General features: G+C 36.9%; 1 protein-coding gene across 2 annotated transcripts in view; it reads left to right on the forward strand.

The window, feature by feature from the left end:
* Nucleotides 1-19780, forward strand: part of CSMD1 (CUB and Sushi multiple domains 1) — a 1128271-nt gene that overhangs the window by 774716 nt on the left and 333775 nt on the right. For both annotated transcript variants that reach the window (XM_061354960.1, XM_061354961.1), the window contains exons 9-10: nucleotides 979-1103; nucleotides 4516-4637. In XM_061354960.1, the coding sequence (XP_061210944.1) occupies nucleotides 979-1103; nucleotides 4516-4637 (247 nt within the window). The remainder of the gene's footprint in view (nucleotides 1-978; nucleotides 1104-4515; nucleotides 4638-19780) is intronic.

The following is a 19780-nucleotide window of genomic DNA, read 5'->3' on the forward strand; positions in this document are numbered from 1 at the left end:
AGTGAACGAGATGATGTGCTATTCCTCACAGCAGTTTTACCCACTGAGTTTTCTGGTTTTCTGAGCTGATTGCCATCGAGCAATCTCCTGCTGGTTGGGACTCAGTGACTTAGAAAGACCAAGCTGAGCAATCTGCTTTATCAGACTCACTTAGTTCGCAACATGGGATTATCAGATACAGATTTAAAAGTGCAAGGAAGAGGACAACAAAACCAGTTGGTAACGATGGGGAACAAAGAATGTAATAAATAGCACCTGGAAGCAGAAATAGCAGAAATGTAAATACTGGCTGGGAAAGTCCTGTTTGAGGCATGCAGTAACTATGTACACGTTTTTAACTCTTCATAAATATCTCAGCATTGTTCAGAAAGCAAATACTATTAAAAATAAAGAAAAAAGTTATAAAGCATTCCAGAGAGATACATTTTGAAGTCACAAGTTTACCAGTCAAATTTAAGTCTTAGCCAAAGTTATCATTTAGCACATTTTTTAACAGGAAATTTCTGAAATGTCAGGAATGTTGAATAAATTCTTGCAGTTTCCTGAAGTTAGAATTTCCTGGTTGGACATGTTGACAAATTACCCTATCTAACTGTTTATTCTCTCATTTAAGAGAATATGGAGAGGTTGAAATTATTAATGAAGTAATTTTCATTGCCTGAGAGAACAGCAATTGTATATTTTATTTTAAAATGTATCTCTATATGCATTCATTAAAGTCATAGTTTAAAGGATCAGACTTAGTACCACAGCATTCCTGGCCTTACATTTTTAAAAGGAGGACAAACTAAATAGTGTAGCTGTTGTGTTTATTAATATAGTAATGATGGGGTAGAATTTCCCACCTGATTTTTTTTTTTTTTGGTCGTTTTTTAGGCCTAGAAATATTGTCATTTGGTGACAGTTGCGTTTAATTGGGGAGGTTGATATTTAATATATATTTTAATTCTTTCCTTCTTCCTTCCATTTTTCTCCTAGGGTGGGTGCAAGTGTACAGTTCTCCTGTGAAGATAATTACGTGCTGCAAGGTTCTAAGAGCATCACTTGTCAGAGGGTGACAGATACACTGGCTGCCTGGAGTGACCACAGGCCAATTTGCAGAGGTAGGTACCATTCTCTGGAACTTTTATTGAAGTATGGAAGGGTAATTTATAATTTCTGCTTAGAAATTCAATTAAATTACATTTGAAACAAAAAACATACATTTATATAGTTTAGGTATCATATATATGTCTGATTGTATATATATATACAAAGATCTTTCTGTAGTTTGATGGACATGAGCAAAGATTAAAAAAAAAAAAAGTAAATGCTGTGAATTTACTCCAGAACTGGGGTAGATAGGAAAGATAAAGAGTATATATCTATGTACAGAACTTTTTCATTTTCTCAGTAGAAAAATTTGGGTTTTACATTTGGATTGTACATGTTGATAGAAGTTTTAACCCTAGAAATGAGCTTGCCTTATTTTCTCCTAGAACCAGACAACCTATCCAGGATAGGCACTGGATAACAAGACAAAAAATCCACAATTACTTAAAAAGAAAAAAAAAAAAATCACACAAATTGTTTTATATACTTAATTTGTCATTTTAAGGTAGATAAAAAGACACACTTGTACTCCCAAAATCTTACACTGAATGCCAGTTACCAGGGTAGCAAATGATGGAGACTGTGGGGGGAAGGATTTGCAACACCTGGACATAAACTTTTATTTGTACAAGAACCACCTAAAGCATAATGTCACTTATATAAAATTCACATAGGCTTCATTACCTATTTTTTTCTTAATACCAAAAGAAAAATATTTTTCTCCTATTGCCAGAAGAGATTTTTCAACTTGTATAATTACATATGCAATATACTTGTAAATTATGCTTTCTTCCTTAAAGGGAGGAAACAGCTGTGGTGGGTTGACCCCAGCCAGCAGCTAAACACCCACCCAGCCACTCAATTACCACCAGTGGGATGGGGAGAGAACTGGTAGAGCAAAAGCTGAAAACCTGTGTATGAACATTAAGACAGTTTAAGAAATGAAGCAAATCATTTGCTTTTTTAAAAAACATGCAATCAAAGGAAAATAAGGATTTTTATTTGCTACTTCAGTTAGTGGGCCATTTAACTATTTCCTGAAAAGCAGGGCCTCAGCACAAGTGATGGTTATTTGGGAATTCAAACCTATGGCCATGAATGTGCTCACTTCCTCCTTCTTACCCTGAGCTTTTATCACTGACTGTGTTGCCATATGGTCTGGGATACTCCTTTGGTCAGTTGGCATTAGCTGTCCCAGCTGTGTCTCCTCCCAGCTTCTTGTGCACCCCCAGCCAACTTGCTGTGTGGGGCAGTATAAGAAACAAAGGTGGCCTTGATGCTGTGAAAGCACTGCTCAGCAGCAACCAAAACAGTTGTGTGTTATTAATACTGTTCTAATTACAAATCTAAAGCACAGCGCCATAGAAGCTGCCATGAAGAAAGTCAACTTTGTTCCGTCAGACCTAATACAAAAGTCTACAAAGGCAGCTCTTAGGTAAATTATTACAAGCTGTATGTAAAATGGGTAGTATTACATAGGCACATCCATGTAAAGACTGGACAATCTAAAACACAGTGAAAAATAAATAAACAAAAATACCTCCTACTCTTTCCAGAGTAGCAGAACAACTGATTCCTAAGTGTCTCTTGAGCTCAGTGTCTGTGTAGCTCAGTGTATTTAAATGAAAAATCTAAATATACACTCTTGGTATTTGGTTTCACACTACTGCAGAATGACATGTCCATGTAATTTCACTGTTCACTCTTCCTTGGTGGTTTGGGTTTTCTTTTTCCATCTCTTGAATTTATTTGTGTTTGATAATACATTGTAGAAATGAGCTGAAGTAATCTATGCATTGTAAAAGTAATACTCAGCAGAAAGGGGCTATTGGCTGCTGAATTATCTGTGTGTTATTACTAGTGTTTGCTGTTCCTTCCAATTTATTATCTGCAAATATCTTTATTATGCTTTACTCCCTCCAGTAAACTTCTAGCAAAATAGGGTAAATTAGTCCTCTACTGCCGTTAAAACGTCAGTTGGAAAACCAGGTTACTTTCCTCAAGCATACTTCCAAAATTGGAGCAGGAAATTTTTGCATCTCTGAGGGTCAAATCAGCCAGGCTTTGTATGTAATTTGTTTCTAAACACAGATTAACATTGTTTAGGCTGATTGGTTTGTAATTCTGGTTCAATATTACAATGTTCCATGTGATACACATTTGTGGATGGTTGGAAGTGAAAGCCACATTTACTTTTTTTTGTAGTCCGTGTTATTTCCAATCCCTTTACAGACCTTCATGATGCCAGTACTCATAGTGTTCATAACAAGCATTTAATAATAAAATATACATTACAAAGTACTGTTTATCACATTTTCTAAATAGTCATCAGCCCAAAATGGAAATGCTGATAAACAACATGCAACTACTGCAGGCTTAATGACTTCAAGCCTGTGAGACTGAAGAAGCTGAACTTTGCATTTACCCCAGAGTGGTAGCTAACAAAGTTCACCCCAGCCTTGGGAGCTGGACTGTGACATGAGAGCCTGGGGTGGGGGATCAACAAAAGAGCAACAGTCTGTGAGCAGGCATAGACATGGCTATGGTGGAATTGCAGGCGGTTGCTCCTGAGACATTGCTCAGGTAGAGAATGGTAACTCAGTCCCACCCTGAAATGGATCCTCTGGGCCCAAAGGCAAGGAGTGGTGGGAGTCCCCAGGTGAGGTTGGTCAGGGAAGTTTAGGCCTGTTAATGCCATCAGGACCTGAGAAGTGCTAATGGGAATGTTGCGAGGTTTCTTGAATTCCACACAAAAACCTTACAGTAATTCATTGCTGTTTTCTGTAAGTGGCATCTAAGGTTATCTAAGAGGTTTTGTGCCATCTTTTGTTGTAACTGTTTACTAAACAGATCTAAAGGCAAAACTGTAGCTCCTCCTTGGCTTGTTTTGTTTTGTTGGGTTTTTTTGTGTGTTTTGTTTTTTGTTGTTGTTGTTGTTTTTCCCTCCTTCCCCTTAGAATTCAAATAGGAAAAAGATGAGAGGGTAATGGTTTTATTGAAGGAAGATCTGAAAGGAAGATGTTTCCCATCTTTCTTTGTGGATAGCTAAAGAGGGTACAAACTGTATCCAAGAGTTTATTGATACAAAGTTGCACCTCTGGGTTAGTTCCTACTGTAGTAGGACTTGGGCGGAATGAATTGAAAATAAATTAATAAATATTAGTTGTCTGCTAGTTCTGGTGCATAAAATAAGCACAATGTAAATTTGGGGCTGGTTAATTGAAGAGTGATGGTGTCCTTCCTCTGAAGGTAATTTATCAAGTTTTTTTTTTTTTTAATTGGCTCAAACATCTTGAAAGGCAGATTGTGTAGAATATATCAACATAAAAATAGTTTCATGGCAAGTACGAAGTATGGCAATAATGTTAATTTTAAACTGAGCAGTAGATCAAAAACAATCTGATTTGTTGTTTATCATTTTAGCTAGAACATGTGGTTCTAATTTACGTGGACCAAGTGGGATTATTACATCACCAAATTATCCAGTTCAGTATGAAGACAATGCACACTGTGTGTGGGTCATCACAACAACTGATCCAGAAAAGGTAGGCTTTTTCTCTTTGTCCCCAATCAAACCATAGAATTTTGGATTTGTCTTAAAATTGTTTCATATCTATTTGATTGAAAACGTGAACACATGCAAGTATGTATGTTTATTTAAACACAAAAAATGCCAGATATGTTAAAATATATTGGGCAGTAGAAAAAACATAAATTAGTAATGTCTAATTAGAGTAATAGGTCTCAGCTAAAGTTTCCAAGTTATAAATGCATTTTCAAATGAAATACATAAAAAACCATTAAAAATTGCACACTGCTAAAAGAGTTGCTAGTGGATTTTTCAAGATGTATTTCGGTGCTCATTCATTGTTTAATCTTAGCATAAAACCCAGATGCACATTTCTTTTCTGATCTTGTGTAGGTGTTTCACTACCTACATAACTTCTCTCTTCAGTCCACAATGTTTTGATCAAGATTGTAAATATGTAACTATGAATAGCTCTACATAAAGTAGTAGTCACGATTAAGTATTGTAATTACACTGAGGGGCTTTTTTAGTTATGTTTCTGTAAAATCAATTTATTTCCTCAATAAAGGACAGAGACCCCCTACCTGAAGGAAAAAAAAAATAATTAAGTCTTTCACTTGTATTTGACTTTTCTGTAGCAAAATGCTGAATAAATCAGTTACAATAACTTGAAGAATGTACAATCCATGTGTACTTTCATAATTAAAAAAACATGTATTTCCTATGCAAGTTCCTATGCAAGACTGTATTCTTGGATGTTTTCACGTAGTTGAGGAAAAACTGCTTAGAGTCATAAAATGGTTTGGGCTGGAAGGGACCTTAAAGATAATCTAGTCCCTTGGGCAGGGACACCTCCTAGACCAGGTTGCTGTCCAGCCTGGCTGGTTTAACTTCATCTCACCATAAATTAATGATGCAGATCATTTTGCTGCATGGTTTTATAGCATACTGTTGAGATGTAAATGCTGCTTCTTTGCAAAATGGATTGAGTTATTTTTTTCTTAAATGTATATATTCAGGAAAACCAGGCAAAAGTACAAAACTATTGCATGTTTCTGTAGTGGGACCTCTCCAAAGAAATAAGGCTTTTTTCAATTTCAAACCAAAGTGTTCTATTTTATTTAATATAGGTATTAGAAGCGACTGTTTGTCACTGAATGACCTTTGACTTCAGAGTCATTAAATTTTATAGAAAAATACTAAATCACTTTGAATTTTTAAATATGAAGAAGCTTTCAAAATGTAAAAAAAAAAACCTGAGAAATGCATCTACTCAAATTTATATTCAGTAATGTTCAGTACTGTCATTGATTATGCCAAATATAGTGTAGTTTTATAAGAGAAAATTTAAGTGCATCAAAGGAAAATAAGTTAAAGTATTGCTAATAGAAGAGAGTCTTAGCATCTTAATGTTTTTTTTATTCAAAACAGTTCCATTAATTTTCATTTTTACTTTTTCCCTTGACTTTTCAAGAATTTTAATTAGGCATTGTTTTTCATATTTATAATAAAAGAAGATAGCAATCTCCTTGCTGATTGCAAGAAAGTTCAACTGTAATACAAAAATTGTTACTGACTGTGCAGTGTATTATTAAAATATAGTGAGTGTGGTTTTATGGAGGCTTGGGCTGGTGAAAACCACTAAACCTTCATCTGATACAATGACATGCAAGTTCTTTTCATACTATGCAATATATCTCTCTCAGTGGATTTAGAATTTTAGTGATGCAGAGCTTAATGAGGTTGTTGTGGATTAATTTATTACTCTGTTCACTGGACTCAAAAAGGCATTCTTAAGTAGTATTCTGTGGGCAGGTTAACAGTTCATCAGTCACGAGAATACACTGAAGGAATTGCATACCCAGACAGATCAATTCTTTTGTTATGTTCAAAGTGAAGAGGCATGAATACAAGGCTTGGAGTTCTCACCCAGGAAAAAAAAACAACAACTCACTATTACATCCACGTGGGTGGAAGGTAAACAGATACTCTTAACAGACATACTGATAATCAGTGTAAAAAAAAAGAGGTGGAGCCTTAAGCCTTTCAGTTCTGGACAGGACAGGCAGTAGGGAATGGATTGTTTTTTTTACTTATCTTGGATTTGCTAACAATGCAACAAAGGATGATTATTTTCTTCATGTACCTTGCAAAGATGAGTATTTGCTTTAGGACCATGATGATTGTGAATGCAAGGTCTTAAATCCAAGCATGTTTAAAGATAACAGTACATTTAAGTTGCTTTTACATAAAGTCTACATCATCTTTATCAGTAAGTAACAATACAAATCTGGTATTGGGACTTTCATCTCCAAATAACTGGTTTCACATTTAACACATACACTTCTGGATACTAAAAGGTATGAAGGAAAACACTTTTACTTTACAGACTGACTGAAATGGAACTTTTTTCCTATTTCTTTCCAAAGAAAAGTATCTCACTGGTATTTTGAAACCTGTGACCTTAAAAAAAAATAATAAAAAAATCAATTGCAAAAATAATTTTCAAATTTCCAAATTATTAAATTGATTTTAAGATGTGCTGAAAGTTTTGGATGTTTTCATCCCTGGCTTTTCTTGGTGTGATGAATGGCAGAACTTTTGAAAATGTAACTGTATATTGAAGGCTTGATTTTAAGATTATATGAAGGAGCCTACTGTTTTGCTTGTCACATTTGAAAATATTTATCACAATGCTTAGAGTCTGTGATTTGCTTTTCCAAGAAGGTAGACAGTTCATGACATGTTGTTACTGTGTATCTTAACTTAGTTTTGACTTACTCCAGCAGTGAATTTATGTCGTTTCATGAGGTTAGTTTACACATAGAATTTTACAGGATAAGACAGTTTCCTCTTATAACAGTGCAGTTTAAAGAAGATAGCCTAGTTAAAAGGGTGCCATTGCACAAAAAAATGGTACATAATGTGCTGGAATATTTTTAAAGAATAAACTTTAAGAAACATAACATTTTCCAGAATTTGCCTTCTGGTGCTTGTGGGGGAAGTTTTTTCAGTGACAATTCAAAATGAAAATGGATCTCAACTTTCTGTGGGGACAGTAGCACAGTTCCAGTTTTTAACCAGCCATATCAAGATTGTTGTTAGTTAAATGTTTTTCTAATGTTTATTTCCCTTTTTCTGAGCAACACAAAAATCTGAGTTAAGCTTCTGTTCAAAGGTATTTCTGTTCTTCCCCTAACATTTATTGTTTCCTCTGGGTCCCACTATTGAGGCTTCTGATCAGCATCCTACTGAGTCATTTATTAGACTTTAAGTACTTGCAAATACAACTTCATGTTGCTCTCCTGGCTCTCTGTCAAGTACATGCTGTAATTCTTTGGTAACTCTGCCTTGGCTTAGTCGTTCTGTTATGCAGTTTCTCCAACTTTTTAGAAGCAGTTAAGTTCAGACTGTTCTTCTGAGGTCTGTTGTCTTTCTCTCTTTTTTGCTGTGAGTATAATCTTTTCAGTATGTCCTAATGATGCCTCTCCCTCTTGCTGTTTCAATTCATTTTCCAGGCTGTGGTGTTTTTTTTCATAAGACTTACTGCCTTGGATTTCCTGCTGCTTTCAGTATGTTATGGTATCATTGCTACATGCAAGGGCTTGAATTTTCAGCTTCAGTGTCTATAGGAGGGCAAGGTTTGATGTTATTTCAGCAATGATTCCTGGTTTTGCACAATATTTTCCTGACTGGTTTCAGATTATGCTATAATAGATCTGCCATGGGCTGCAATAGTTCTAAGGTAAATGACCTGGTAAATAAAGACTGTGTCCAAATTAGTTTGTTGGGTTTTTTTGTTTAGGTTTCTTTTATTCTTTTTTCCTTCTTAAGAATGTACTTTCTCCACAATACAAAGCATAGATATTAAGTATCTGTTTGGGCCTAACAACTTTCTTCTTTACAAAAAAGCTTACTGCAGTGGCCATAATTGAAGACACTGAAATTAATTTGTGGGAGGGCAGAAAACCTCACATACAGTTGTATAGGCCAGAGCCTTCAGGTTTTTGTATAAAGTTGGGTATACCTTAATGAGTTGTTATTCATATTTCTGATTTATTGCCTTTCAAAGCACATAGAAGAGGAGCTTCAGGAGAACATTGTTAGGAAAACTTTCTGCAGTTCACAGCTGGGGAATCTGCATACTGTAAAGGTTGATTTTGGCATAATACGTTTTAGGATAATTCTTGCAGTATGCTCTAAAAAAGCAGTCTTACTAAGTAGCATATGATAATTAGCAGAGTTTTTTTAACGTCTTCCATGTAAGTAGTTTAGGCTTATATAATAATTTGAAATGGATTAAGAACTTTTTTTTCAGTAAGCAAGTTTGCTCCAGTTAGGTGGCATTATTCTATGGCATTGTCTAATATTAGAGTGTTTTTTAGGAAATGTGTCTACAAATAGACTGTTTCTTCCAAACTTCATTACAGGTGGGGGTCCTCTTCCTCTGAGTGGCTGCCACAAGTAATAGGATGTGTGTCAGCATATCTGACAACTACAGCACCTGCAATCTGATACTATATTTGGGGAAGAAAGCTTTTGCTGAACACCGTATATCTCATTCTGACAGAGATAACCAGAGTGCTGCCTCAGTATTTTGTTCTGCTTTATTTATCCTCTCTTTCTGTACCAGAGAGTTTTGGGTTGCAGAGATCTTGATCATTAAAAATATGTAGATCTAAGAACTAGCATTGAACTTCTGCGTATTCTTGGCATTCTAAGTCATGCTACTAATTTACTCAATTACTATTTTGAATGGCTCAGATAGATTTAATAGAGTAAAGGAGAAGGTCATTGTGAATTTACAGTTGATTCATTTGTACATCCTGTACCATCTAAATCACACAAATACACTGAAAACTCCCTGAAAGGATGATACCGTGTGGTGTATTGAAAATGGAAGCACATTTTTGTATGCTTCTCTATCCTTTACACAGTGCTAAAACTGAATTTTGTGACATATGTAAACATGCATATTTAAATTTAAACATCTTTATTTTTCATCTGCTGTAGCAGCATCTTTAATTTTAGGGGGCTATGGCATCACTGACATAGTGTTCACACAGTTTAGAGTTATATTATAATTATTAAGGTCCCTGCTACGAAACAAACTCTCTTGCTTTGAAATAAGGCTAGTTTGGTTGGTTTGTTTGGGTTTTTTTTGTGGGTGTTTTGTTGTTGGGTTGGTTTTGGGGTTTTTTTTCATAATCAAGCGGTATAATTTAGAACGCAAAATATAGCTACAGCAATTATGAGAGAAACCTGTTGCAGTATAAGGATGAGATTTTTAAACTTCCAGTGTCCTAAAATCTTGTACAAGTCTTCCAGGGTAGCCTTGTTTCTTACAGTATTAAAGACATTTCAAAAACAGATGAGTCTGTATATTGTAGTATAATGTGCAAAAAGCAAGCACAGTTTCTTTTTAAAAAATAGTATATTTGTGGTTGGTTTTAATTATGCTGATATTTTTACCTTTCAAGACATTATGTGAGTGAGATGCAGTAGTATAGCTTATATACAGTATTTTCTTAGCAGGTTTACTGAAGGTGTATTGAATGATAGTGTAACACAAATAGGGCTGGAACAGAAGACTCAAGTTCTGTCATTGGAGACATGTATGATAAGGTTTGTCTTGCACATACGGGGGCTATATGCCTGAACTCCAGTTACACTTGATGGAGGTCTGTCAAATAGTAGAGTCAGAACAGTGCTTCTCACCATCTAAAGCAGCCCATTAGAGCCTAATCAACTAATTCACTGTTCGAGCTTTGTTTGCTCTCACTGGGTCAGAACCAAAAGGGGTTTAGACATTTTAGATTTCATCATGCAGTGTTTAGTATGTACACATCTTTGTATGTACACATGCCCTTCTTGATAAGGATGTGTCAAAGATTGAATGGAAAGGGTCTCATAGTGGCCGTATGTGAAATGAAAAAGCATAACTTTGGAGTAGTAGTATACCAGATTTAAGTAAAGGGAAGCATCAAAAAACAAATCTCTCCTACATTAATACATATATTTACAAGTGTGAGCCTTTTAGTGGAACTGATACACCCAAATTAGAACCACTTTTGATACTGATTTTAGATGTCTCATTTGTGCATTCATTACAAGAAGTTTTGACCTGCTGTCTTTAAAGACTGTTGGAGGTAGTGTTGGAAGAGGGCCATGTGGGATCCCTACTGGTCACAATGAAAAGATCCAAGCACAAATTTCCTGCAGCACAGAAAAGTATTGCATTTCCTAGTTTGCGGGGAAAGCTAACTGAAGGATGCTTCTGGCTTTATTTCTTGTGGTGCTTGCTTTCTTTATTGTTTTCAGACGATTTCGAATGTTAAATACAGAAACACACCCAACTTGAGTTTTTCGCTTCCAATTGCTGCAAATACAAGCTGACGTTTATATTTCTCGTTGCTTACTTTCCTTCCTACATCCTGTTTTTGAGTGAAAGAGACTAACTACTGAGCCTTACCTGTGTTCAGTATCTCAGATGTGCTTTTAGGCTATCAGCTAGGTTTACTTTTCCAAGATTTAGCTGGGGGTGTGAATTTTTGTGAGCCTCAGGTGGATCTAAGTATGACATGCTGAGTTGAAAATGGCAATTTGGGGGGGGGGAATAGGTAGGGCTTTTAGAAGGAAACTATAAAAGCATACATAGAAAGAACTGGAAAAACTGAAGAAAGAGACTTAGCAGTAAATTTGCTGTGAAATTGTCTTTGATTTTACAATAAATCCATATTTCAGAAAGACAGTTGGAATATATTTGCTGGTAATTCAGTGCTCAAGACAAACGAAAGATTCAGCCTCCAAACAAAGTGAATTTATTAGAATGTGGCAAAGCTTAAACTGGCAGGATTAAGCCAGTGGCTTAATGGAAACTATTACAAAATAATAAAAAAAACACCTCAAAACCGTTGAAGTTACCATACGCTCATACACAGAGATATGTAAAATAAACAACTGAATGTTTTTACTTGTACAATCCAAAACTCATAGCAGCATAAACTCATTACTCTTCTGTCAGTTAATTCAAGGTATTTTCTGACAGGAAAAACTCAGAGCATGCAACAGATAAGAACATTCTGCCACTGTGTGGGGGGAAAAAAAAAGAACAACCTAAAACCTACAATTAAATCTCCACATACTTTTCTTATCTTGTTTGTTCTGCAAGTTATTTGCCAATTCCCTTGCTAAGAACTATCAGGTTTATTTAGCATTACATTGTCAAATGTATAAATCTAAGATATCAAGGTTTATGTGCATACTTTTCCCTGGAGGTTGAAAGTGCCTACAGCTATTGATAGTATATCATACCTGACAATGCCCTTGGATGTTGACTTTGTTTATATACCCTTTTTTCTTTTTATTCTTCTCTTCTGTTTGTGTTTGTTTGTTTTGCTTTGTTTATTTTGGTTGCTTTTTTTTTCCCTTTTTCTTATCAGATAGTCTCTATAAATTACCTTTGTGTAGACTCATGGGGTTGATAATGAAGATGACGATAAACCCACATTTACTGCACAAGAAGACAAGTGCTGTAGAATAATTTAGGTACCTACAGTTCTGAGTTTCCTCAGAGAACATGTTTGTTATTTTGCCTTGTATCATAGGTGTTCAAAGTTTCCTTGTGTGTGATGCCTACTGTTTATCTTTTGAATATTTTCTTGGGTACCTTTTTGACTTGGAAAATGCCAGCTGATAACTTATGGGCAAATAATAGGATGTTTTAAGAAATTCACAGACCACATAGTGAAGTGTGTGTATATAAGGAAAAAAAAATCACAAGGTATTTTAAAAGTGTATTAGTATTTTCTAAAAATGATTGTGATTCCAATCAGTTTCCTTTAGCAATACTATAGAATTGGTCTTTGGAATCACAGCAAATAGAAACCTCCGGATATTTACATAATAAAGTAGTGTCAGCACTTCATTTAATTAACTTACTTTTATGTATTACTAAACAGGAGCTTCATATTGTAAGTAAAGAGCCATTGGGGAGAGTAGTAAATGGAGGACCAAATCATCACGTCTACATTAAAATGTGTAAATCTCAGATTTTAAGAAGACCATGTTAAAGGGGAAGGATACAAATAAGCCTGTATTAAGTTCTCCATAACTTAAGGTCTTTAAATGCACTGCCTAAATCAGTTTTACTTATTTAGAGTCTTTCTATCTTCAATGTAAATACCTCAAAGTGTACTGTAGCCTTGAATATATATTTTTTTCTCCTGGCTTTCGTAAACTAAATAAAAGCTGGAGTGATCAACTAATGTTTTAGAAGTTTTGGAAACGTAAATTAAATAATTTAATGGTGACAGCCAGAATGGCTTCACTAAGGGGAAATCCTGCCTGACCAATTTGGTGGCCTTCTATGATGGGGGCTACGGAACTGAAGGACAGGGATAGAGCAGTTGATGTCATCTACCTGGACTTGTGCAAAACGTTCAGCACTGTCCCACACAACATTCTTGTCTCTAAATTGGAGAGACATCAATTTGATGAATGGACAACTTGGCGGATAAAGAACTGGCTGGATGGCCGCACACAAAGAGTTGTGGTCAGTGCCTCAATGTCCGGCTGGAGACCAGTAATGAGTGGTGTCCCTCAGAGATCAGTGTTGGGACCGATCTTGTTTAACATCTTCATCGCTGACATGGACAGTGGGATTGAGTGCGCCCTCAGCAAGTTTGCCAATGACACCAAGCTGTGTGGTTTGGTAGATACGCTGGAGGGAAGGAATGCCATCCAGAGGGACCTTGACACGCTTGTGAGGTGGGCTGATGCCAACCTCATGACGTTTAACCATGACAAGTGCAAGGTCCTACACATGGGTCAGAGCAATCCCAGACACAGCTACAGGCTGGGAGGAGAAGAGATTCAGAGCAGCCCTGCGGAGAAGGACCTGGGGGTGTTGGTTGATGAGAAAATGAACATGAGGCGGCTTCAGTGTGCGCTTACAGCCCAGAAAGCCAACCATATCCTGGGCTGCATCAAAAGGAGTGTGACCAGCAGGTCAAAGGAGGTGATCCTGCCCCTTTATTCTGCTCTTGTGAGACCTCACTTGGAGTATTGTGTGCAGTTCTGGTGTCCTCAACATAGAAAGGACATGGAACTGTTGGAACAAGTTCAGAGGAGGGTCATGAAGATGATCAGGGGACTGAAGCACCTCCCATATGAAGATAGGCTGAGAAAGTTGGGGCTGTTCATCCTGGAGAAGAGAAGGCTGCGTGGAGACCTCATAGCAGCCTTCCAGTATCTGAAGGAGGCCTACAGGAATGCTGGGGAGGGACCCTTCATTAGGGACTGTAGCTGTAGGACAAGGGGTAATGGGTTCAAACATAAACAGAGGAAGTTTAGGATAGATATAAGGAGGAAGTTCTTTCCTTTTAGGGTGGTGAGGCACTGGAATAGGTGGCCCAAGGAGGTTGTGAATGCTCCATCCCTGGCAGTGTTCAAGTCCAGGTTGGATGAGGCCTTGGGTCATATGGTTTAGTGTGAGGTGTCCCTGCCCATGGCAGGGGGGTTGGAACTTGATGATCTTAAGGTCCTTTCCAACCCTAACCATTCTATGATTCTATGATTCTAATTTGGTTGGAGCTGATTAGGAAATACAAAACGGCACACAAATTTAATGCTACTTTGAAATAAATAGAAGAAAACAGTCCTAAAGTGAGATCTCAGCAAGAATCATCAAGATAGGTATTTATACACCTGCTGTATAATGTGAAAGGGATTAACATAGTTTAGGATTCTGATTTGTTAGCTACTTGATCCAAGAAAAATGTGGATAGATTTGAAGTATAGTAGAGAAAAAGAATAAAAGTTCAGCAGTTGCCAAGTTATATTCAGTTATTCATTTATAAAAATAGTTAAGAAGCCACAGTGAAAACCAAGATCACGATCCTTCCCATTAGCTCAAATTGGCCTACTTTAGCATGTGAACACTAACAGTATGACTAGATCCACAGTACAGGTAGCAGACTTTTACACAGCATTTAAACATAGCTTTCAATTTAGCAGGCAATCTCTTAACACTTCTTGCGAACTATCGTGAATCTTAAGGTCTGTATCAGTCAGTCTGTCACATATCTAGGTGTGAGTTGTTTCTTTTAGGAGTCTAGGTTTCTTGGTAATTAAACATTGCAACAGTATGCAGAGCCAAAGTTTAACTGCTCTTCTAAAACATGGCCCTATTTCTTTCTAAAGATACCGCTCATAAACCTTCAGAAGTAAGAATAGGTTTTAGGCATCAGATCTACAAATGTTTAATGCTCATCTGTTGTACTAGAAAATAACATCAAGTGCTTGCTTATCACACCTTTCCTTATTTCTCTATCTCTAGGCAAAAGTTAAGTTTGCATAAATGTCGAGTTTTTTCGATAAGTAACTTGTTTAAGGATTTTTGGGTTTTGTCATGCTTTACATTTTCCAGTATGCTTATGAGATAGACCATGCAATGAAATGCTGAGCTTGGTTACCTGTGTCATCTCTGTATTCAGTGGACTAATTCTTTAGACAGAGCTTGGCAGGTTGGCCAGCCCTTTATCATGCAGCGATTGTCGCAACAGTTTTCTCTTAATTTATTTAATAGGTAGCTGTTATCAATGTTCCAGGCTCACAGGAAAGAATACGAGTGAAAAGGTTGCAACATAGTGCAGGATATTCTTTAATGAAGAAATCAGTGAACAGTATTGGCTGAAGGGCAGGGAACCTTGCAGTTTTCTGTGCTGTCATGTTGCCATCATGATGCATTTGAGCATTATAAACCAGAGTTCCAGAAACAGAGTTTAATCAGAGAGTCACAGGCAGAACCATTTCACAAGCCCGGAGGACAGTGCATTAATTTCATAAACGCAAATAAAGCAAAAGGAATACTGTCACTGCAGGTTTACTTCCTATTCCTTGCCCAGATTTTGGCACTTATTTGCCAGTAAACTTATGCTGCGTATATTTGATTTTATTTTTTTTTTTTCTCCCAAAGCAAGTTTTATGCCTTTTCAGTTATAGGCCTTGCTATTTTACTTTCCTATTTTAGGTGAAAACAGGTATTGCTATAACTGGACAGCAGAATCTCCCCTTCCAAATTTTCAAATGGACTCTACTGGATTAGAGAAGAAATAAGGTTATGTTTTTTGATGTTTTGGGGGCATGGTTTAACACTGTTCAGTGTTTTTATCAATCGTAATTACACCTCATAATGTAAAACTCATGTCTTTCCCAGCTTCTTTAAGAGGTCTTTGGGTGTTCATGCTCACAGACTTTAATCAGTGTTTAAATCACAAAACCTTATACAGGTTTGGCCTTTAGAGGTTAACATCGTGGCCAGTGTTTGGCCTGCTTGATTACCAGCTGGAAATTAAGGGATTAATGTACCTGCATGAAGCTGTTTATAGGTTTCTGCTTTCAAAGATCCTCTCTTTGCACCTTTCATCATACTAGAGATATATTAAGTTCTGTATTATGTTAAAGGAAGTAAGTATGAGTTGAGCTGTGTAGTAATTCAGCACATGCCCAGCCAGGGAACCACAGTCCAAGCTCCCACCTTAGGAAGAGGGGCATAGTGGAGAAGCTTCTTTTCCTGGACATAGAAAGGAGTTTCATTTCTTCTAACCAACCACCTTGATGAGGGAAAATGAGAGTCTAAAATGTTGTAGGTCGTTTACCGTTTGAACAGTAAAATCATAAGGGGATTTTCATGCTTTTCAAAAAAAGAAAAAAAATAAATCATGTTTGGATGATCATCCCTTTCCAGATGGCAGGTAAGAAGGATGAAATTTCCAAGCACGGTTTTCCTCTTCTTCGGCATAGGTAGGTAACTCATTATGACAAAAGGAAATATTTTTAACCTAGTCAAGACTTCATCAGTTTAACTAAGTTACCACTAACACATAATTTACTTATTAATCTTTCTGAAATAAGCACAAGCAAAGTTATCACCTGTGCACTGCGTTAAAGCATTCAAAATTGAAGTGAGGCATAAACAGAGGATTCATCACAGGAATGAGACGTGGCTCTGGTTACTATGACAGATTGAAATGGAGTTCAACTCATGACAGTGGAAACTCTTATTTCTGCCTAAGGAGGAATACATATTAGGAGGAGTTCATTCATAACTAATCAGTTATTTCAAATTAGCTATTGAAATGCCTAGAAGAAAATGACAAGTCATGTACAACATGAATGTGATGTTTGAAGCCATGAAAATGATAAATTTACATAATCTGTGAACTTCATCAGGAATTTTATTCTTCCTTTATTCTGTTTTGCAAGACACAGGACCTCTGTTGTCATGGAGTTCATGGACTCTGTGAATAGAGACTCTTTCATGCAGATTTTAGCTTCTGCAGAAGTCATTATTCCAAGCAAAATTCTCTGTATTTAATTATTAGTGTCAGGTGCCTGGCAACAAAGTTCAAGTCAAGAAGATAGAAAGTCTGATTTATTTCTTCTGTCAAAATCCAGAAGTTTCTAGTACGCAAATCTGGAGATTTCAAGTAAAGCTTGAAAACATGTTGTTTAACACCTTTCTTGTATATGAACGGAAACCTTGCAGATACTTGCATCTGCAGAGCATGAGCAGAATCCCAGAAGGTGGGAAAATGCAAAGGAGAGAATACAGGATTCCAGTATAGCCTTCATCTGTCGTAAGAGAATAAATCAGACTATGTTTTTACATTGGTATTAGTAGAGCAGCACACCACAAGCAGCTTTATGGTGCAAAACAGTTAGTGCTAAGTGCCTGAGTTCCTTACTACACGTATGTTTCCGAGTTTTTGCTGTGGACCTAGTTGTAAGCTGCTTCTTTTGGCTGGATACCTGTACTGGCTGTAGGACACCTTCCAGCTCACTTTCATCTACAAGAAACTCAGTTTATATGTTCTGAGATTGCTCTGTGATGCAAACCAAAGCACAGTAGGAGTTGGTGACTGGACATCATTTCAGAAGTGCAGCCTTGATCAAAGCCTTGATTTGAATGTATTTTTAGTCTCCTGATACAGCTGTTGTAGCGAAGAAGGATAATATTTGCAGACACTTTGTACATGTATGATTGAAGTGGGGCTATGGGTAAATAAATGAATGAATGCTCAGACATGTCCTTTTAAAATTTTGTATTATCTTCATGAAATTCAGACACAGATCCTACCAAAAAACTAGTTTGAGAAGCTGCCTTACTCAGAACATTGCCTATGACGAATATATTCTTGGTACCCACTAGTTGTTTGTTGGTCTGTTTTTTTTCCAAGGCAAAAAAGGCAGTCATGCAGAGTATGCACACAGGCAGGGTATGTGTGTCATTTTTTATTCAGTTAACATAATTCTTAGTACTGTTCCAACTTACCAGACTAACAAGTTAACAGCCTCCTAAATAATCATTCTTTTTAATTGTAGCTCAGACATGAAACATTTCAATGTCTGCATTGTTCTTCTCTGTAATTAGGTGGGTTTTTCCCTCCTTGATTTTAAACAGACTTACCGGTAGGTTATATTTGTCTCATGGTATCTCTCAGAAGTAGGTATTGTATGCATGCTATTACGTATGTCCAGTTCTACATGTATAACTAAATGCTTGGAAATTATTTTTTTTCTGCATTAGCCATTTTTTAACTCTGTATAATCTAAGATTTATGCTCTGACCTCATCTGAAAAGAAAACAAATATTAAATTTTCATCAAACAATATACTCAGATTTTGTTCTTGATCATCTATCAAGGTAATTTAAATAATAACAAAATCAAGTAAATAAATTAATAACTTCTGCTTGGAGTAAGCAGTAGGATTCTAATGTTTCCAAGGTTAAATGTTCAGCTACTCCATGAAACACTCTACTGCACTCTGCCAAGTCATTGCTTATTCTACTTGTTTGTTCTGAACATTTCCATCAAGAGCAAATGAAGATGCGAGTGTGATGGCATGCTTTTGCACTTGAGATCAAATATATGGATTAACAATGCATCCAGCTGCTTGTTGCTTTCAAAACGGACTATGTGGATGTAATTCTAGACTGAATATATATAGTTAGATGTTGGGAGGCAGTCTCAAAACTCAGTTACCCACCAGGGAAATCTTAGTTCCTTTTGAGATTAAGTTCTTCTGCTTTCCCTCCAGGTGTGGATCCAGAAAGTCTAGACCACAGATACCAAGAGTTTAAGCCATCTCAGTTAGCACTAGTCATGTAATTATGGGCACCTTACTGAGCCCTTATTGCCTACGCTTCAGTTGTAACTAGGAGATCTAGACAGTAATTCAGCTTAGCCTGAAGCAGACACCTAGCTGCCATTCTGATGAATAACTTTTTTAGCTGTATTTAATGGAGTTAGAGATTAGATACCTAAAGCACCTTTAGAAACAAATGAATAAACATCCACATATAGGTGTTTTATAGCTCAGTGTAGCTACTTCACCTTAGGCTTCCGCTAGCTGGGAAGCTAGGGACCAGGTTAGGAAAGCTATGGCCCACTTAGAATTAAACTTGGCTAGGAATGTGAAAGATAACAGTAGGGGATTCTATAACTACACTGCAATTAAAAGACAGACCAGGACAAGGTAGGACCCTTTGGAAGCTGTCGGGAGACCTGGCTACCCTGGATTTGTAGAAGGCTGGGGTTCTTAATGACTTACTTGCCTCGGTCTTCACTGGCAAATGCTCTGACCGCACCACCCAAGTCTTGGAAGGCAGACACAGGGACTGTGAGAATTATGATTGTAGGCCCACTGTAGGATAGGATCTGGTTCAAGACCATCTTAAGAACCTTAAAGTGCACTAGTCCATGTGAACTGATGAAATCCATCTGTGAGTCCTGAAAGAGGTGGCAAATGAAGTTGCTAAATCACTGTCCATCATATTTGAAAACTCATGGCAGTCAGGTGAAGTTCCCGATGACTGGAAAAAGTGAAATATAACCCCCATTTTCAGGAAGGGGAAAATGGATGACCCTGGGAATTACAAACCAGTCAGTCTCCCCTTTGTGCTTGGCAAAATCTTGGAGCAGATTCTCCTGGAAGGCATGCTAAGGCACATGAAAAACAACAAGGTTCTTGGTGACAGCCAGCATGGCTTCACTAAGGAGAAATCCTGCCTGATCAATGTGATGGCCTTCTATGATGGGGCTACAGAACTGATGGGACAGTGGTAGAGCAGTTGATGTCATCTACCTGGACTTG

This window comes from Neopsephotus bourkii, unplaced genomic scaffold (genome assembly GCF_033783945.1).
Source record: "Neopsephotus bourkii isolate Nb327-2 ecotype Australia unplaced genomic scaffold, CSIRO-AGI_Nbou_v1 NB_756, whole genome shotgun sequence".
Lineage (NCBI taxonomy): Eukaryota > Metazoa > Chordata > Aves > Psittaciformes > Psittacidae > Neopsephotus > Neopsephotus bourkii.